This window comes from Apium graveolens, chromosome 5 (genome assembly GCF_009905375.1).
Source record: "Apium graveolens cultivar Ventura chromosome 5, ASM990537v1, whole genome shotgun sequence".
NCBI classification, from domain to species: domain Eukaryota; kingdom Viridiplantae; phylum Streptophyta; class Magnoliopsida; order Apiales; family Apiaceae; genus Apium; species Apium graveolens.
Genome location: NC_133651.1, coordinates 162,894 through 185,052, shown reverse-complemented (window position 1 = coordinate 185,052; position 22,159 = coordinate 162,894). Strand labels below are relative to the sequence as shown.

General features: G+C 31.5%; 2 protein-coding genes and 2 long non-coding RNA genes across 5 annotated transcripts; 1 reads left to right on the top strand and 3 right to left on the bottom strand.

Annotated features, from left to right (window-relative positions):
• Positions 1 to 3,820: 3,820 nt before the first annotated feature.
• LOC141723766 (uncharacterized) lies at positions 3,821 to 5,251 on the bottom strand. Its single transcript, XR_012576360.1, has 2 exons — positions 4,873 to 5,251; positions 3,821 to 4,079 (listed from the first exon to the last, which is right to left on the bottom strand). It is a non-coding gene; the product is annotated as an uncharacterized LOC141723766 (long non-coding RNA).
• Positions 5,252 to 7,625: 2,374 nt separating this feature from the next.
• Positions 7,626 to 10,060, bottom strand: LOC141723892 (protein SPIRAL1-like 3). The gene is made up of 3 exons (XM_074525835.1): positions 9,903 to 10,060; positions 8,778 to 9,061; positions 7,626 to 7,934 (listed from the first exon to the last, which is right to left on the bottom strand). Exons 2-3 carry the CDS (start codon positions 9,045 to 9,047, stop codon positions 7,854 to 7,856), a joined length of 351 nt encoding a protein of 116 aa, XP_074381936.1. The 5' UTR covers positions 9,048 to 9,061; positions 9,903 to 10,060; the 3' UTR covers positions 7,626 to 7,853.
• A 1,350-nt stretch (positions 10,061 to 11,410) lies between these two features.
• On the bottom strand, positions 11,411 to 13,410 carry LOC141659669 (uncharacterized). Its single transcript, XR_012549858.1, has 3 exons — positions 12,888 to 13,410; positions 12,479 to 12,542; positions 11,411 to 11,800 (listed from the first exon to the last, which is right to left on the bottom strand). It is a non-coding gene; the product is annotated as an uncharacterized LOC141659669 (long non-coding RNA).
• A 1,858-nt stretch (positions 13,411 to 15,268) lies between these two features.
• LOC141661756 (uncharacterized) lies at positions 15,269 to 22,146 on the top strand. Of its 2 annotated transcripts, none has more exons than XM_074468747.1 (8): positions 15,269 to 15,408; positions 17,048 to 17,288; positions 17,714 to 18,139; positions 18,246 to 18,327; positions 18,432 to 18,498; positions 21,057 to 21,242; positions 21,355 to 21,415; positions 21,711 to 22,146. In XM_074468747.1, the coding sequence occupies exons 2-8, from the start codon at positions 17,111 to 17,113 to the stop codon at positions 21,923 to 21,925; spliced, it is 1,215 nt and encodes a 404-aa protein (XP_074324848.1). In that variant the 5' UTR covers positions 15,269 to 15,408; positions 17,048 to 17,110; the 3' UTR covers positions 21,926 to 22,146. The 2 variants fall into 2 exon arrangements, with proteins under 2 accessions (XP_074324848.1, XP_074324847.1); XM_074468746.1 differs by having other exon boundaries at positions 17,048 to 17,489.
• The last annotated feature ends 13 nt before the right edge of the window (positions 22,147 to 22,159 follow it).

Below are 22,159 nucleotides of genomic sequence, written 5' to 3'. Positions count from 1 at the left end.
CAACAACCACAACAATCGAAATGCACAAAAATTATAAATTTTAGTGTAGCATGTGTCCATGGGCACACACTAGACAAATCCCAAAAAAATAATGATAAAAAATATAAAATTTAATTTTATGGGAAACAAGTGTCCCTAAAAAGCCAAATTTCTTGTATAAACAAACTGCAAACACCTTACTCAATATACCAATCAGATCCAGCCATGTCACACTAAAAAAATAATCACAAACATACCTTCATTCAAGCCTCCAACCAAAACTCACTTCAAGTCTGTTGGAAGAAAACCCAAGAAAATGCAAGCTGATGCTGGTATCATTTGGAATTTCTTCAATCAAGATGACTTTCTTCCTCTAAACATGAGTATAACAGATGATGACTATTTCCAACAATTATCTGAAGAAATTGTCATGTTGTCTCTTTAGCAGAAGTCAGAATCTACTATTTAGATGGCTCCTTTATTTTGCTTAGCAGGGAGGTAATGGAAACTTTTTCAACTACAGAACTGAAGAGAGTGATTAGCTTGATAAATGATAAAGTACAAGGATGTGGAAGGCTATGATGTCTGAGAGATTGAGAGAAAGAAATGAAAGACATGTAAGAATTAAAGCTGAAAAGAAAGAAAGGAATAGGAAATATGCAAGGGAGATAGAAATATTTGAGCAGAGATCAGATGAACTCCAGATTAGGGGGTTGAGTAGAATATCAAAATATGGACATTTCCTGAACATTCAAGTTGACAGATTTTCAAGATTTAGAGTTGGTTACCTCAATGGTTACACATTGGATGAATGACTCAAGCTAGTAGAAGCCTTAAGGGGAGAAAAATAATAGAGTATCCGGGTCCTAACCCGGATACTCGCCCCACTTTGAAGCGGCTCCGTCGAGGCCCCAATGACGATGATTATATTAGTTTATGCGGCGCTTCAACAAAAACCTGATATGGGGTGCAAAAAACTCGAATGTGTGACTGAGAGAGAGGGGAGAGACAGGCAGAGGAAGAGAGAGAAAACATAATTGAGCCTAAACAATTCCCCCTTTCGTTTTTATCCGAAAAAATTATTTCCCACTTTGTTGAAAATTTGGCCGCCCAAACCCAATCTAAATGTAACTAGCCCGACCCACTTAATTTTTCATTATTATTTGTTTCCAAATATTCTAATCATTTTCAATTATGAACATTATAATTGTTATAATAATTATAAATCAATAATTTGCAGAAAATATAAAGCTACTACATGCTTTAATTTACAGATTTAGACATTTTAATCGAAATTTATAAAATTAGTTAAGCTAATTATTTTTTTTAATTTTATATTTAAATTAAATTATTTTAATGGTTATAAAATGTAAAGAAATCAATTATTTCATATACTTTTACATTCAAAGTCAAATCATTAAATTATTTTATCAAAATTATATATTTGCCACCCAGCCTACCCCATTTAACTTGTCATTATTTTCTTTTTCTTTATTCAAATATTTTTAATCTATTTAATTCTGCACATTATAATTATTACAATAAAACTGCTAATTAGTTAGTAAAAATATAAAACTATTAGAGGCTTTAATTAGTGGAGAATAAATAATTAAAGAAGTAATTTTATAATCAAAATTATTTAAATTTATCATAATAATTAATAAATAATTTTATATTTAAAGAAACTCTTTTAGTTGGTACAAAATATTCATAACTCATTTATTTGATATAATATTACCTTCCAAGACGAATCCATGAATTATTTGTCCAAATCAAATATCTATAAAAATAAATTTTATTTTTGGTTTAAATTTAAATTTTCTTTTGTTCTTAGTCTATAACAACACATTATATCATGTTAGCTCTACTTAACACATCGGTGGCCTATAGCAACACAATCCTATATATTTAGTAACCCGTATAGTGTAGGTATTGTGATTGGGTGAAAATTTCAAATCTATAGTAAAATAATCTAAGGTAACAACCCTACTCAAATGTTCAGTTAGACCATCTATGGCGTAGTGTCGTGACATGGTTTATAGATCAACATGGACAGTTTACAGAACTTGCAAACACATTTTTTAATGTTCTTTTGTCTATATCCATTTTAAGTGCAGAAAATCTACATATAATCTTCTAGGTCTGTGACCCTCCTTTGTCCAGTTCATCTTGACCATTGATCTTGCACTCATTAAACTGCATTTTTAGACTTTTCATTTCAGTGATAAGACAGTTTGTTGACTGATAATCTGGAATCTTCATGTTGGTTGCATTCTGTAATTTGAGCTGTTATCGATATCTACATTACTGTTGACTTATCGATATATCCAGTTCTCTATATGCAGTTTGGCTTGTCGATATCTCCACTTCTTTACATACAGTTTTGACTTGTCGATATCTCCACTTCTTTATATGCAGTTTTGACTTGTCGATATTTACACTTCTTTGCATGTATTTTTAACTTATTAACTAGCTTGATGGTTGTTTAAAAAAAAATCTCTCAGTCTAATCTCCTTAATATTTTTATAGACTCAAAAAATACAAATTACACAATATAAAAGACTTCAAAAAAAAATTACACAAAATAAAATAATTATCATACAACTAAATTTTAGGATTGTCAAAATGACTTAATCTTATTATATAGAGTCAAATTTTGCACAATATATAAATTAAAAGATAAAATTATATTTGTTAATTTTGTTAAACGGTGTGCGAATAAGATAGCCCTAACTAGTTCTGCCTGTTATATGTTTAACGGGTGATTGGGGTTAGGCATGTCAATGTAGCGAAAATCCGATCCGACCCGATCCGATCCGATGCCATTTTAGTGGATATGGATCGACCTATTAAAAATCCGATCCGATAAGAAAAATCCGATTATAAATGGAGCGGATATGGATTTAGGTCGATTTGATCCGTTAATAACCCGATCTGGTTTATATATATATATATAATAAAATAAAAATATATTTTAATAATTCTAATTTTAAACGTATTATCCTCGAGTGAAGTCCCATTATCTATATTTTGTTCGGTTTAGTCTCTATAGTCTAGTCAATTTCTATAACCCTGGTTCTTTTACCTTTTAAAACCGCATAACCCAAGTCTTAATTCATATAACACTTTTATTTCCAAGTCAAGTCCCGTTATCCTCGAGTCAAGTCCCATTATCCTCGAGTCAAGTTTCGTTCGGTTCGATCTCTATAATATAGTCCATTTCAATAACCCTAGTTCTTTTATCTTTTAGAGCCGCATGACCCAATACTTAATTTATATAACACTTTCATTTTGCAACATCAATTTTTTTCATTGTTAGAATTAAAATAATGTACAACCCAATAGTATGTTTGTTTCAAAAAGCGAATTTTAGTTCGTAATTTATCTTTGGACTTCGTTATATTCTACTTGTATTTTAATATTTTTTGAAATTGTCAATTTTAAAAAGATTTTGTAATAATTGAAGTTAAAAAATAAATAAATATTCATAAATGGAGCCGATCCGATCCGAATCCGAAAAAATAAATGAATATAAATATGGAATTAGACCGATCCGATCCAAATCCGATCAATTGACAGACCTAATTGGAGTTCATTGAAGTATTGATTAACAACTCGGTTCATCAATAATTTTGTCTTCATTTCGAAAAAAAAGTATTATTTGGTTTATTGCAACGCCAACTGGAGGTTACTTTGCTACTTTTAATAAGTAGTTAATATAGCGAAAGTTAAAAGTTAACTTGTGGCTATCATGGAAGACATATTTCGTGCTAATTAAAAAAATCTGTCCGCAAGGGTTGGCTCAGTTGGTTAAAGAGAGGAAAACTAATCTTGAAAAAAATCTTGAAAACTTAGAGTTTCTTATTTAATTTAAAATATAACAAACCAAACACTATATCTAATTTTAAATTTAAAAAAAATTCAAATTACACAACTGAATTACATTGCAACAAACGAGACAAAAATAATAATATAACCGTTTACACTTAAATAATCACATGAAAGTCGTTCTGTCTCTAAACCCTTTCGTCTGCCTTCCGCCCCCAATTTTACTTTTCCTAGTTCCTTCTGCCTCCACCAATATCACTCTTGCATCTGAGCTGCAAATCATAATTAATGACTAATGAGTTATACAAAGACTCAAAACAATGACAGCCTGTATCAAAATTTTGATTATTAATACGGAAAATAAAGTTTATGAGATTACTTCAGCTAGGTTTTCAGAAAAATCTACCCAGGATAATTTTTTTAAAAAAACAATATAAACATGACATCTATACTATATTATAATAACCGGAATGAGCTATAATTTGGTATACCTTTTTTTTGGTTGGTATGTCTTTTTTTTGGTTGGTTTGGTTATCCTCATTTATAAGCGTCAGATCTTTTAAATTAAATGATCAGGATCGTTAGATTCAAATACTAAAAGAGTATGCACTACTAGGTTCGAACCCCGTTAACAGCAAATATTTATATTATTATTTATACATTACTAAAACTCTTGGGTTCGAACCTCACCAACATCAAATATTTATATTATTATTTATACACTATCCAAGATTCAAGTTCGAATCCTACCAACAACAAATATTTATATTATTATTTATAAATATACTAATAATGTAACGATACAAAAAGAAATTTATTATAAATTTAAATAATATAAAAATATAATGAAGACCCGTGCATTGCACGGGTTGTAAAGCTAGTATACTATAAAAGTAGGATAATTAGATGTATATTTTTTAAAAAAATGAATAATGTTTTAACTAAAAATGTAAAGACAATTATCAAAAATAAAACAATTGTGTTGTGTATAAATTTCCCCACATTATCTCATGAAATTTATTCACAATAATATACTGCTACATTGTAATGAGATTAAAAACATACCATCTCAGGGGGGCAAGGTCTGGAAGTGATCTTCTTAGGGGCTAAATCTAGAAAGCATCTATTGGAACAAGTATGCTGGTCAGGTTTAAAAGTATCATAGGACACGCCAGCTTTGGAGTTTCTGCCAAGCTGTCTTCTTGGGCTATCCATAAGCAACATTTCAACTTCATCGCCGGTGCCACACTCACCCACGCTGCCATTGCACACTGAATAAGAACTCCTTTCTGTTACTACTATACTGCTGCTGCTGCTGCTGCTGCTATCTCCTGCAACTTTTGTGCTGCTCATCACAAATATTATTGTTACTACTAGGAGTAAACACACCTCACTAGAGATATTTTTGAAGTTCATCTTTTTTCCTTCTTGGTCTGGATTTAATAACTCTCAGTATGTATTTTGAAGATTGTATATGCTGCACCACTATTTATTAGGCTTATTATCTAGTAACCTAGTCTCTAGAGACTCTTTTAGAGGGATAGTATTTGATAAGAAACGAATGGCTCAATGTTTGTATTAGTGATTCCATTACCCTACTAGAAGATAAGCTGCTGCTGCTTTACCTTTACTCAGTGCTCGTAGTTTTGTCATTACCCTACTTGCATGTGGAAATCTTATGGTATGGACGAAGATCTAGTGGACAAAAATAAGGTAAAATGACTTTATTTTCAGTTAAATTTAAAAAAAAAAAAACTTTTCTGAGGTGGCGGCCAATTAGGTTTTAAAAATTAGCATTTATAAAAGGAATAGTGTTGGGGTACTCGAAATTTTACTACCTATTTTTTTTAAAAAAAATAATTTGAGTTTACATATTTTGATTTGTGAGTACGTACGTATATGTACACGAGAATCTCATATTTTATGAGAAAAATTAGCAATGATATATGTAATAAACACATAAGTATTTTCTCAAATTTCGGACAAATTTTGGGTTTTTAATATTTTTTTAGAATGAATATATAACGAAGGTGTGATTGTAGAGATATCAAAAAAAAATTGTCCCAAAAGTTTTCTCAAATGACACGTGACGAATTTGTGGACGTATAAGTATATAGGATGTGTCCGTTATTTTTATTAAAATTGTTGCCAATTAACTATTATCATATGTGTTAGTTGGGATTTAATTCGATACAAGTTTTTAGAACCTCTATCATTTTTCATATAACAAGATTTCAATGTAATTTAGATATCATTTTTATTAATTGGATTGAAATTTCGTAATTTAAACAGCAATATTATGTGAATATGTATTAAAAAAATAAAATTTATGATATTTATCTGTCAAATGATTAAATGGTCTCATGAAATGGAAAACAAGTATAGGATATGGATATTTTTGTAAATATGGGGATTGTGTTTATATTTATAAATTTGCCCTTAAAATATTACAGTATAAAATGTCCTAAACTCAGGTAATTTGTCAAAAGCATGCCACTTTTTTCTACATTTTATAAGCTAGTATGGGTTGGTGTTCATAATCAAGCCTGGGAAAATGACTATTAACCCATTTGTATTGGTGACACCAAACAGACTGCCTTCATTGTCTTCCTCGGCCATTTTTACAAAAAATTGTATATTCTGTCCCTGTTGAGATTCAATGTCTCATTTTATTACCACGAGATTGGAAAAAATAGCCAATATGATTCAGTTTGGCCTACAATTTGGTTCAGGTTGAAAAAATTCATAATTTCTCCGTACCAGTATTGTGTTTGTTTCTGCAGTGTGCAAGATGCCAGCTATCAAATGTTTAAGATAGTATAATTTCTCCGTACCAGTATTTTTACATCACGTTGAATAACATTCGTTCACTATTTGCACGTATTTCGAGACTTCTATAAAGTATATTTCATAATATTTTTTTAAAAAAAAATTTGAATGAAAATTTAAACATAAAATTTTTATTCAGGATTTTTTTTTATAAAAAAATGATGTAAATTTATATTTTAAATGAGCATTGAAAAGTCAAAAAGTAATGTATAGAATTTAATGGAACGGGGAGTATTGTTTTACGGTGCGTTGAATGTACTAGTTGACACTGCACTACTCAAATTTAGAAGCTGTTTGAGAGTCCAAATTACTTTGAACCGAACACCAGTTAACTGGTTACTCTGTTCCTTGTGCGGATTTTCATATGCAATTGTGTTGTGAGATGCATATCGCTTGACCTCTGGAGTCTTATATTTAGATATAAGTATCACTATACGGTTTTGATTCTGAGTAAGACAATGCTTATGTTTGTGACAAGAATTTTAGGGTCATAAGTTGAAACATTCGGCCATTCGGGGTGGGGTGCATTCACAAATAAACAATTTTGAAGTGGCATGATTCATTTTACATTTTTACTTGCTTAAAGACTCTCTGTGTTAATCTAATGAATCAATCTATTTTTCTAGTTTATCAATGACGTTTAACATTATCTATGATCTGTACAATACTTTGAGTACTCTACAAACAGAACCTTGGTCTTAATATATAATGCTCTTCAACAGACAGACGAGTACAGGGACACCTTTCTCAGAGGCACCAAGTAGAAGGGCCAATACGATCAACTGTGGAAAGCTCTCAGGGCAGTAAAAGTGGTGATTTGGGCCCTTTGGGATAGGAATCATGTAATATGAAATGGTGCTTTTGCTATTTTGTCGAAGTTACAGTCAGTATCTATGCCTGTAATAATCAATATCATCGATAACCAAGACCTACACAAAACTTGCTTCTTTTTCTAATCATATATTTACTAGTAAATGCAAGCAGCAAAAAATTCAAAAGGGTAGCTTGCTTGTAGCAAATATAGTCTTGTATAGTCATCAAGAAACTGCGCTGATGGACTTATATGACAGGGTGTCAATTTAAATTCAAAACCAAGAAGCAATTAATAAAGTCAATTGCAATCACTGCAGAATTAACTTGGTGATAAAATATGTCTAGAAATTGTGTAGTTTGTCCACGCTAGAAGAAAGTACTAGAGCAGCCACAACTACTTTTCATCACTTCCCATCACCACCGAAGAGATACCCAAGGGACGAACCACCACCAGGGGCAGCATGTACCTTAGTTGAAGGGCGATCCTACAATCAAGTAAAACTCAAGTTAGTTGTGTTAAAAGTTTAATTCCATATATACGCAGAATTTGGAAAATTAGTAACTAGTCAGTTTACTCTATAAAATGCCATACAAAAAACTGGTGGAAACTTAGGTTACATGAGATAGCAGATGTGTAATCCAAAATTAACAATCCAGAAAAAATCAAAATGCAAAACAAAAAACTGGAGGAAACTCAGGTTACATGAAATATAGTAGCTGTGTAATTTAAAATTAACAATCCAGCAATTTATCAAATGCAACTAGTAACTACTTACTAGTACTTACTACCAAAAGACAAATGCCTTTTTATAATGAATTGTAATTACTACGTGAATCAGCTGAAACAGAGGCAACTTTACTGAAGCTCTGAGTTTGTACTTCCCCAAAGATAACGGAAAGATTAATGGCTGTAATATGGAGCAACAATATTCAAACAAAGCACAAACTATTATACCAAGAAAGACATGTATATTCTTGTATCCTACATACCAATCACAAACTTCTCATAAGACATAACCAACTTCATTAATCGTGTTAATGAAAACATTGTTGCTTTAAAGGTGTATGTAGTACTGTATATTTTAACCTACAACAGAACTTCTAGTGTCATCATATATTGAGGACATAATGAAGTAGGAAAGATTAAGTATATGTTAGAAGACAAAGAAACTTCACTCGCAAATGCTATTTTACCAAAGAAAGGACACTCTGCAAGTAATCAGGTACAAACTTCAGGTCATAATAATGCTCAAGTCTCATGCAACTGCGTGTACGTCTATACAGATGCCAAAGTATGAAACATGTTAACGTTCATGATGATGACATACCGTGATAAAGTTGCCACAGTTCTGTCCTTCGGACCTGAGGTAATTGTTCGTCTTACTATCATGAACAGAGGCTGCGTCTCCCTGCTTGGTTTCAACAGGCTTGAGCTCAGTTTCAACAGGCTTGGAAGGTTCTTCAGGCTTTGGCGGTGCAACATTCTTTGAATCTGATCCCTGGCTCTGAGTTGGTGGAGAGCTGTCTGAATTTTCTCCACTTCCAAACAGATAGTTCAACGAACTCTTGCCTCCACCAGCACTAACCCCACGTCCCATTTTGCCAATTATATCTAGTAAAACGAAAGTCGTCAACAGTAAGCAACAAACCATAATAATCAAAACCCGCCAAACACAATCAAGAGCACGAACGATTTTCAGCCAATGTAATTGGCTAATCGCACATTCACCAAATAGAGCAAGAAACTAACTAATTCACTTCATGCATCATTCCCACATTTTTGTTCCAAAACCTCAAATGTCTGTCCTAATTATCTAAAAAGTAACAAATGTAATTCGCTAATTGCACATTCACCACGTAGATCAAGAAGCTAACTACAGTATTCACTCCGTGCATCATTCCCACATTCCTTTAGTATTTGTCCTATCACACATTATACAAATTTAATTAACAATACCATTTAGTATTTGTCCTATCACACATTATACAAATTTAATTAACAATAAGCGATATACGTAATAGGTATCACACACGCGCAATTCACATTAGGCCACCACAATTCCGAAAAAAGGATGACAAAAATACAATCCATAACTTAAATTCATCGTACCAATCCTCAACGATAAAAATACGATAAAAAAACAAAACATTCCGTAATACTATCCCCTTCCTCTAATCCAATTCCTCGAAAATGCATCATTCCTTAAATTTCATTCATTCACCCCCACAACAATCATCATTTTAGTTTCTTCATAGAGTAAAAAACACTACACAATCCAATAGTAATAAAATTGTATCCACAATGTACTAAATTTTTCGAAACAAAACAGACTATAATCTAATTAGCCCCAATTGAAACAATCTACAAACGAATAATCAAACAAAACAAAAGGATCTAATATAATTTCAAACGAATTGCATATAAACAATAGAATTACAAATGATTATCGGACCTTTTGTTAACCCGATCCAAGTGAGAGATGATTCAGATCGGGAGATGAAACAGAATGTGAGGAGGTGCGTTTTGTGTGTGTATTTATTTGTATGACACGCTGGCAGGGTGTGAATTGAATGATGTGCCTGCCTGTTTTAGGGATGTTTAGGATTTGGGGATTACCAATTTTCAAATGTTTTAACGGTTACTTACTTTTTCACTTTCAAAAAATAGAAATAATTAGGATACGATTAGTCGTGCTGTAGTGCATAACTTTCGGTTAGATGATAAGTTTTATTTTATAAAAAAAAATTCTTTTATTTTATATTATATTTCTTTTCTCGACCAGAATGTACCTTTTTGACAAAAAAATCGAATGATCGCAAGAAATGATTTTTTTTACGAGTTGTTTTAATTTTATATTTTAAATTTTAATGAAAATTTATATGACACTATTAAATGTAGAACAAGGTACATTTCGGTTTGGTAGTTTTGTCAATTTAATATTATAAAATAACTAGCGGTTGGAGTTTTAGGTTAATAATTGTTATATGGCTGTATAATATTGTAATATGTAATTTAACGAGATTACCAGAATGTGTGATTCTATATTATATTTTTGAAAAATATTAAAATTTTCAAAATCGTTCCCAGATGCTTAGTTATCGATTTATTATTGGTTATTTTCTCATTAATGATATAGGCAACTGGTATATAAATATTAATTTACAAATAAAAATATGCCACATGTCATTTGAGAATTTTTTCGGGATACACAATATTACTCTTTAGAGAATCCCGGAGAATAACATATCATGAATAGGATCGGTAAAATGCTTGGTCCTGTAATATCTCCTGGACAATACTTGGGAATGACAAATCGTGAATAAATTTTTTCTTTACTCTTGAGAAATAATCCTTTTTTGTTTCAATATCAAAACTACCCTCTCTCATAATTTAAGATATATTTTGATTCTATACCGAAACTACTTATAGGCAATTTTTTTAAATAAAATTAAATATATATTTTAAAAAAGTTCAATAAAGCCCTGCCCTACTCGATCTGAACTCGCGGACTCAAAAAAAAACCTTTGTTGAGCTTAACAAGCATGCCTAACTCCACATATTATGATAACTAGGTGAAAAAACCGTGATTCGTACGGTTCAAATAAAAATAATATAATAATATAATTAATATGCAGAGAATATTACATGAAAAGTGTTTATTTAAAATTTTGGAAATGGTTGGTTAACCGTTTATATCTTCAAATTTAGTGATTTGCTATAATTAGTTATTCTTTTTTCATTTGACAAATTAATTAGTTCATTCTACGTTTGTGTAATTTTTCTATCATCATCTCTTCAATTTCAATTTTACGTTAATAAAAACTTTCCAGAGAAAAACAACGCTTTCTAAATAAAACACATCATAATTTTATTCAATAGATTTAGATAAACAAAATTCTGCAAATACTTTTAAAATGATTAGTTTAAAAAGAAGCTAGCACCCCCTATTTATTTTAATAAGCTTACATAAAAATAAGCATGATTATATTGGCTTGGATAAACAGGGAAAATCATTACCTTGACTTTTGGCGAATTTACTCTACACAGTTCGAAAGAGGTAAACTGATTGTTAAAGAGGAAATATAATACACAAAAATTTCCATGACAAAAACATTTGGTGTAAAAATCATGTTCCAATAATATGTTGCAAGACTTGAAGCCGTGTATGAGGCGAAAACTTAAATGTCCATGGAGATACGTTAGACATGGAATTGCATCGAGTGCTACTATTCCAGTCTTGTGGAGCATCTCTGACTTATATGACAGCAGGTGAACCTCTTCGTGTTTTCAACTCTTAGAAGCACATATATGTCCCATCACGATTTTTTTTGCTAAGCAGATTTTTAACTCCTAGAAACACATAAACACGCATAATTAAGATGTGATAGTCCACAAAATATTTTTTAAGTGAACTCGACACCACAAAGATAGCAATAAGAGAGGAACTGTGTAGTAGTCCACAAAATATTTTTTTAACTGAACTCGGCACCACAAAGATATCAATAAGAGAGGCCACCGTGTAAATAAGATTCAACAACCCCTGCACTAAATTTTGCGTTAAAAATAGACATATTTTGCATGTTAGAAACAATAATAAATTTATACACTATAACTATATATCAATAATATAAATATATCTTTGGTCTTAAATTATAAAGTCTTACTTGTATGGCCAATATTGAGGCTGTATTTATGATCTTACAATATGTAGTTTAAGCACAATAATATATTTTCTATTTTTTGGCGCATGAAGATTGTGAAAGACTTGCATTACAAGTTTAAAAAGAAATTTGTTGACTAAAAAGAGGTATAATTATGAAGCAAAATGCGACAGAATAAGAAACGGTCCTTATCAATACAACATAGGGCAAATATTGTAAAACGCATCACATTGGTGGGAAGAACACATTTCCAAAAAAGAAAAAATGTGATAATAACGAACACTAAACTCAGAGAACACAAAGAAAACAAAACTCATTTGAATTACAAGTAGTAGATTAAAATGAAGGGAAACTCATTTGTGAGCACCTTTTCAAGATAGGGTGTTCTGAAGAGGCAAAATTGTTTCCCCTTTTAACATACATGGCAGTACCTTCAACAAAAATAAAGGATTAAGCAACTAACCCCTAAGAACCCACATCTTTTGTTAAGCAAAACTCTGTCGTGCAACAATTATAAAATTAAGAATTTAGCATAGATTAAAAAATCAAACATCGACAATTAACATATATTTAAAACTAATAGGTGCAAACATAACAATAGGTCATATTCAAAAAGGGAAGATGGAACAAATTCATCAATGTTTGAAAATCGAAACATAAGAAATTATAATTCAAACTGAACTTATATCAAACATGTTACCAACACAGTTTACAACCAATTTACTTCATAAAGCTGTAGCAAAAAAGACATACAAATAATCCAAAATATTTTTTACCTTTGTAGGTGCAAAGGGTATTGTAATTCAGTCCTCCCCAAATCATCTCGTTAAGTCATTTGTACAATACACCAGCACCAAAATTTGAGGAGTTTGCTAACAAAAGTGAAACGAATAAACTTAATGTGACCTTATACTTATGAGCAGTGAAAAACATTTCTAAGTATAAACATTTCTAATTGATCGAAATGAGTAGTGATAAACCTGATTGAACGAAAAGGTTCCTCATAAGAAGCGAATTATCCTAAATTTTTTCTCTTCCGACCCATAACTTTTGCAGTTGCTTCGCTATACACACAAGTGCATATAGGTTCACACATGAACAAATGAGGTAGGCGGACATGCTAAAACTGATTGGATTTGGAAGGTTGAAAAATCGGCCCTTTTGATTTTCTTTACACTAATTGTCTCGCAGTTACAAAGAGGGGATGAGAGAAAGTGACAAACAGATGAGTACGTAGAATTTTGAAAAAATAGTTTTAACATGTTTGAGAGGTGCCACGTGTGGTGGATATAGATGTTCGCTCTAGATCGAGCCCGCACAAATTTGTTTTTGAACATATCCAAAATGTCTCATACTAGTTGAGTTATCTGGTGTTTATATACCGGCAAACTGCCCCCTCCCGTGGGACAACTGTTAACAATCTTCCCCTTCACTTATTGGGCTCAACACTTGTCGATTCTGTCTCTTTCAGTGTGAGCAGCCCCCTCGACCCATACTGAAAGTCCATCTTGCTAAGTGGCTCCCCTACACCCATATTGAAAGGACCCATTTACCAACCCCTTCAGCCCATAGTAGGGTAATCCAACTGCCTCCTCCAATTTCCAATTTGGAAGCGCATCGAGTTTGTTATTAATCGATACAACCTGAAGTCCTGATACCACTTGTTGGGCTTACCAAGCAGACCTAACTCCACATTAGTATTATATTGTTTGTTTTGGGCCGAGTCTGCACTGATTTATTTTTGGACATATCCAAAAGGCCTCATATTAATTGAGTTATCGGAGTGCTTATATACTAGCAAATTCCCCCCCTTCACAAACGATATGAGACAACTCCTAACAATCTCGTATTTTAGAGTAAGACTAACCCGATCCAATTTTTAAAAAAGTTCGATCCGATCATTTAAAAAAAATGAATTTCTAAGGCCCAGATAAAGCCTAGGCTTTTTGTGCAAAAAAATATTGATATAGCTAACATAATTATCATTGTAAACACATCTATTAATATCAATAAAGCTACACATTTGAGTCATTACATTATTATTTTAAACTGAAATATCACCAACTTATACATCCATGCGGCTATGTGTATATTTATAATTATTATCATATCATATCATTAAAAGTTAAAATAAATAAATTTCATAACTTAAAATTTTCAATTCAAATTAAATTCAAAAAATTATATAATATTAAAAATAATCCGTGAATCGCACTGATTTTAAACTAGTATTATTTCAAGTATAGATATTATTACTCCTCATATCTATATTATTATTATATATTATAATAACCGGAATGATGTATAATCTGGTTCGACGCTTATCCCCTAATTTGATTATTAGATAAATAAATAAATAGTGTTATATTTATACTATACTATACTATAATAACCAGAATGTGGTATAATTTGTAGTTTGGTTGACCCCTCATTTTGATTATCCCTTTATATCACGACCGCCGGATATTTTTCATCAAATAATCCGAGCCGTTAGATCCATATACTAAAAAAATACAATCCACAAGTTCTCAGGTTCGAATCCCGTCAACAACAAACATTTATATTATTGTTTATAAAAATACATATAAGTTCTCAGGTTCGAATCCCGTTAACAACAAACATGTATATTATTTATAAAGATACATATAAGTTTTATGATTCGAATCTCACTCACCAACAACAAACATTTACATTATTATTTATGAATAAGATCTTATCAGTCATATACTATTTATACTATTTGAACCTAACTTGAAATTATAATTATATAATCATTATTTAGTATTTAATTATTTATATAGAATTTTAATAAAATTATATGAAATAAATTTAAAAATATATAAATATTAACCAAGACCCGTGAATCGCACTGGCCGTAAGCTAGTATCCCCTAAAGTACAAAATTGTTAAACTGCTAGATATAGTCTACTTATTCTAATAAACTACGACCACAATTTATCCCATTATTAAAAAATAAATAAATAGTATTATATGACTGCTAAATTACTAGATTCATAAAATACTAGAAATATTCTACTTATACTACTAAATTATGATCACATGTTGTCATATTATTTTTTTATAAATTTATAAATATGTTAAAATTATAATATGAAGGGTAAATAAAAATTTTAAATATTAAGTGAACCTGATGTCGCATGGATTGAACAGGTAGGTAGTGTAAAATTGTGTACTTGGGAATCCTCCTATATAGTTTATGTCGCTCGCACGCTCGCTCTTCCTCAAAAACACAATCCACGTCTTGACGCCTATATTTTCCTTACATCCTTAATCCAGGTACTTCTCTTTCACCTTCTGTCTATTCTTACATCTATTTCTATCTAATGTAAACATAGATAACAAGGTTTATATGTCTGTTCGTATGTAGTTGTTAGTTGTTACAACCTTAATTCAATCTCAAACTCTTTCTATCTGTTTATTTGAATTTTGTATTATTTAGATGTACAACAATTCAACCTGTTTTATTAGTTTTTTTTTTAATTTTAATCCTTAATTTTATTTCAATTGCATGTTTATTTTTAGATTATGGATAATGATTTACTGGCAGCTATTGCTTTCATATATTTCATCGATATAGACCATAGATGAATTTTTTTATTATTAAATGTGAAAATTGTGACCGGTTCGGGCTTTTGATTAGTCTACTCCACTTTCTCGGGAAACAGTTTAGGAGGCTTATCATTAGGTTTTTTAGTGTTTTCTAATGTATATGAGCTTGGTTGTGAAATTGAACAAGTTACTGGTGGATTGTTGTAATGTACTTGAATTGGATAAATGTTTATAAGAAGAAAATACAATAAAATTGTAGTAAGAGGTGGTTGTATTCGAGAAGAGAAGTGGTTTTGTGGTTTTTTTTTGTTGGATTATAATTACGGATATGTTTTAGATACTTGTCTGAAAAGGCCAGAGGTGACAGATAGCGTGCTTCAGCCTAGGCGAATTGGTGAAGGTTTGAGGCTAGAAACGTGCACCTTGGTCTTATGAGCTGTTTAGTTATAAAACTTACTGTTTTTTGTGGATTTTTACTTGATTCATTTTTTAGTAAAATATATTTTACACGTGACTAATACATTTTGAGTTTGTCCCTTTTTAAACCAAAGTTGTAATTATCGACAACTATGACATATTGCTAATTTGAATAAATAAAGTTATATATTTAGTATCATAGAGATATAAATTTGCTATATTTTGGATAAAATTCAATGTATAGTAATTAGGAGCTACCGAGCTAACAAAATTATTTTTATAATTAATTCCAACAAATTTGATTCTATCAGATTAATGAAAAAATCATGTATAAAATACAAAAAAACACATGACAAATGCTAGTGGAATATATTTAATTATTTAATTTAAGGAAATTTTTGATGATATGTTAAGACCAAAACATACTTGGATGATTATATGCCTAAAGTACAGTGCTTATGTTTTTATTTTGTTTCATGTTTATCTATGACTTGAAACACATTATTACTCGTATGTTTCATTTATTACAATATATATCTATGAGTACGTTATAAATATCTAAGGGTCTAACGATTTCATTGATTTCAAGCGCTCACTTTTATTTTATCTCTCCACGCCTTTGCTTTCTAAGACCTCAATGCCTTGGGGCAGCCTCTTGCTTTTTTGAACTGAGCTTCCACATGTTCCATTGCATTTTACTTATTTTTAACTTTTTATACAGGAATACGAGGCACCCTTGTTAATTTTTACAAGTGAACCAAATTAAACCTTTAAAAAAAGTGTCAAAGGAATTTTCAGGGTTAAGTTAATCTATATAATCATTTTTTTTGTTAATTGGCACTTGAGTATTTTCCTTGATATATTATGCCTTCACTGGCTTGTTGTATGTGGTTTATTATCAGTCACATGTTTAAATTTAACTTATTGTTGTGAATATATTTTTTTCCAGTGGCTGTTACTTCCACTTGATAAATTTGGTACAATCAATGAATGATCAAGGATGCTGTAGGATATGTTGGTCCACCATTGTATAAATATTCGGAGTTCTTCGACAACTGGACACAAAAAATTAGTCAGGAGTCTCCCACAAAACAAAATAGAGTTAATCGTGCAATCTTCCGTTTACGGAAATCTCAAAATGGAAGTAAATACAGCAAAAAATATTGTCAAAGGGAGTGCAGAGCAAACAGGTAAGGAACTTCCAAGAGCACTGATGAAGCAGAAGTTTAGTGAAAGATATTACATTCGAAGCAATTATGAATTAGGAACCGAGTGTAGTCTGAAGCTAGCAGATGACTACTATAGAAAGGAAAATAATGATGAACTAAGGACAAATCAGCCTCAAGTTCAAGAATCTAAATCTTCAAGAAAATGTTCCAAGCTTTTTCATGGTAACTGAATAAAATTATTTCTTTAAATCAAGTGTTCACACTTCACACCTATGTACGCCTCCATGTTAGAATTAAACAAATACAGTATGGGCAAAAGTGTGCACCGTTCCATTGCTATGTCATACATTTACATCAGACTTGGCACCATGCATTCTTACTATTAAATATGTTTTTACTTCTCACACCAGATCGTACTTACTATGAAATGTGTTTTTACTTCTCAGACGAGAGCATACTTGTGGAGAGGGACTCCGATGGCATAATGAAGTCATTTTCTCATGAATCTCAATATGATCACGGTGCACTCCTTTGTGACCCTCACTTAAAATCAGAGGGTATAGGAAACTGTGTTACTCTTATATGTGACAATGCATTTCGTTGCTCTTCTACTTGTTCCAAAAGAAGCCCGGCTAAAAACATGGTTCACAAAACATATCCATCGTTGAGTAGAGTGATGACAAAACATATATCTTCAACAACCGTTGACAAAGCGGACAGATTACTTGTTTCACGTCCTCCTCCTGAAATTGTCCCAAGAGCATTTTCAACAAGAAAGCTGCTAATTCTTGATGTAAATGGGGTTCTTGCAGATGTAGTTTCTCCTCCACCAAAGGACCGCAAAGGAGACATAAATATCTTAAGACGAGCCAGTGAGAACTAAATGCTCCATGTTTTATAAACTTTGCTACTCAAAATATGTTGACTATAAGCATAAAACAGTCAATTTTTAAATCATTTTGTTGCTTCATGTCACAGTTTTCAAGCGACCCTTCTATCAAGAATTTTTAAGGTTTTGCTTTGACAATTTCGATGTGGGGATTTGGTCTTCAAGATCTAAGTACTTGCTAAGCTTATATTGGCTATCTTTTGTTTTGTTGTCCTGCTATATTTTTACCTGGCTTGGGGCTTCTACTGCTTACTATTTTGCTTTCATATGTCCAGGAAGATAGCTGATCGGGTGATTGATTATTTGTTGGGAGATATGAAGCACAACTTGGTGTTCTCTTGGGTATGTGCCGCTAGTTTTTTTCATCTTTTTTTAATATAATTGAAAAGTCGGAGGCGCTTTAGCAAGCCCAACTTCAGTCCCTTTTCTAGCTATAGTTGCCTCTACTTTTCTTTTTCATACCTGTCTATATATAATTAAAGAGTCTAAAACACTTTAGCAAAGCCAACTTCAATCACTTTCCGGGCTATAGTTAGGTAAATGGCCTAGCACTTAAAAGATTTTGGGGTGACTGTTTAACAGTTGGTTTTAAAACCACTGATTTTATCTAAGGTCTAGAGATGTTGGACAATGTGAATTATCTTATATTGTAAAACTGATGCATGACAGCATTGTGAATACGATTTATGACAACAAAGCAATAAAAAAATAACCTTTGGTGGATTAATTGCAGAAAATCCACTACCCCAGGGGTTTCCTAACTACGAAGGGAGAAAAGTTATAGATCGAGCCCATGAAAGAGACCCAATTCAATATTTCATTATATTCCAATAATCAATCAAATTAGTTGTTGATTAAGTTATATTATTATTTAGACATAGTCATGTTTTAAATTAGTAATTATAATGTCTAGTTAGGAATTTCTAATAAATTAATCTATGATAGTTGGATACAATGTTACAAGGAAAGGGATTCGATTCGAAACGGGTAAGAAAACGGATACGTGGAACGTTACTTAGAGTGAATCCGGTTCGGTGGTACGGTTGGGTATGTTGGAACGGTTGGGTACGGTGGATATTTTTTCAATTATTTTAATTAATGCATGTATATTTTCCATTGAAATATACTAAAAATAATTATTTTTTAAAGAAATTAATAAATAAAAATATATTTTTTAATGAAAAGAAATTAATAAATAAAAATATATTTTTTAATGAAAAGGTACTATTTTTAACAATCATGACTTCATTAAATGAATTATTTTAAACATATTGAACTTTGCAAATATGTAATGTGTTTAACAAATTAATAACAAATTAATAAAAGAGCGTGTGAAGTAAGCCCAATTAGTAAAGCCAAACGGCCCAGTAACAATCTTAATACTTGCTGGACAATAATACAAACTCTAAATTAAACACGTAAAAGTCGCCACTCACACCTCAAGCTTTTCAACAATCTGTCTTCTTCTTCTCTTCTCAAACACCATCTCCTCCTCAACATAACTGAATCGTTAGAATCTTGCTCATCCTCTCATCTATATTCAGGCTTCTTCTTCTTTCCTTCTCTATAATATTTTTTTACTGAATATAAATGAATTTAAATTGATTTTTATTGGATAAATTCGAAGATTTATTTATGACCCCACCGATTCTCTGCAGAGATTTGTTTTTTAATCTCTTTTCACTCATGTCCTACATCATCAAGTCTATAAATATATACAGGGTTATATGATCACGTAGTGAATACAAATCCTAAAACATAACCTGATGGAGTATGACCCATAAAAAATCTTAAACAAACTACTTATTTAGTTAACTCCTAGTGCCACATATAAACATATAAATAAATACATTATTTTCTCGTACACCAAATATATAGATAAACTAATTGGATATTCTCAATGGTACCATCGTGGTATTGACTTTTCTCGGTGGTACTATCTTGTATTTTTTACTTACTCTGGTGCACCAAACTTTTGACTTGTTTGTCAAAATAAGAAACTACCTAAATGTCATTGCATATTTTAAATGAGGATATAGATAAATGCAATTCAATTTTCTTCCTCTTAAGCAACAAGCAATTTAGTATATTCATCTTCAATCGTCCAAGTTTCAATACCTAATCCCTAACCTTTCACCATTTTTTACTAATCTTAATTTGCATTTATATGATTGACAATGATACCACTGGTATCATTTGAAGCCAATACAATGGGAAACTGGTACCAATCGAAAAAGTCAAAACCACAATGGTATTATTAGGAATTTACTTAAACTAATTATTAACTTATGTAAAAATCATTCACCCCCCTTAACCATCATCATAAACACTTTCAAGTTCTAATTCGTAATGAAACCTGCCATAACTATAGAACAAAAGTTTGGAGAACATAATGTTCGTGGGAAACTGTGCACAACCTTGAGCCTCGCAAGCCTCTTCTCTTGATATGTACTTGTGGCAAATTTTGATTCTTGTGAGTTCAGTGATAACTGATACGGATTTAAGATTTAACTGTGGAATGTAATTTTCCTGTCATCATGTGGAATGGTGAGGCGCATTTTATTAAGGAAACAACCAATAATTTTGGCTTAACATTTGGGTCACACCTTTGATTGGGTCTTAGTTATTTACAAAGCAGCACTAGATTGCTCACGTTCTCTTTCTTGGGCTGTGCAGTGTATTTGAGGAAACATTTTTGATGCAGACTTTAATTGTACTGGTTCCACATTAATAAAAAGCTATCTATCTTCATTAATTACTAATAAATACTCCCAATCTTGTACTGGTTCCACATCAATGTTTAAATTTAATAGGTTACAATTTTTAATATAATTAATTTTCTAAATTTTCTCACAATCTTGATATGGTGTAAGATAATTCTTTTTTTGTACTTTTTTCAGGATTTGTCCCAGTGTACAAAAACAGGGCTCTATACTCTAGAAAACAGGCACAAACCCTTAGTTTGCAAGGATCTGAGGAAGATATGGGAAGTATATGACGATAATCTACCTTGGAAAAAGGGTGTTTATGATGAATCAAATACATTGTTGTTAGATGACTCTCCACATAAGGCGTTGCTTAATCCTGTAAGTAGTGTTCTGTTTTTTAGCCTTGAGCTCTCTTGTCTATATATATATATTTATCTTTATAATTTAGAAATTTACTTATTTCATGATTTGTTTTACCTTGACATTCTAGATGCACACTGCCGTATTCCCTTACTCCTTCACTTACAAGGACAAGCATGATACTTCGTTAGGTGAGCGTTCTTGTGGCAGAACTCAATACCTTTTTGAACAACATTTTCTTGTTTGAGTTGATACTTAAATTTTTAGTTATTTAAATTGACAATCAAAATGATCAGCTCCATGCCTGAGCTGAAACTTGAGATTGATTAGTTAGATGAAATTTGAGATTGATTAGCTCTACTCATCTAATATGTGACGTGCACCAGAGACTTATTAAATCACTTTAATGCTACCTCTGTTGAATATGCTCTATTATTATTGCATAGGCCGATAATTTAATGTAAGGAAAATGTATACTCACTACAGGCCCGGGAGGTGATCTTCGTCTTTACATGGAAAAGTTGGCTACCACCAGTAACACGAGGAAATATGTAAAGAAACATCCATTTGGACAAAGTCACATAGATGAGACAAGCTCGTGCTGGGATTTCTATTCTAAAGTTCTTTGCATGCAGTCTACTGTATCAACCACTTCGTGCCTCGGAAATAACATGTCCAATAGTGTTCCTCTCATATATTAGTGGAGGACACCTGATAGATGGTACAAGGTCTTTCCAATCTCTGCTTACGCACTATAAGGTCCACTACCAATTCATTATTTTGACACCTACCCAGGCAATAAATCTCTGTCATAAGCAAAAGATAGCCTCTTCAAACCATAGCAAGCCTATGTACTTATGTTTTTTGTCTTGGTTACCCCTATTCCCCAGAGAGAAATGAAAAGAGAAAAAGTTTACTGTTACTTCATGTGTTAT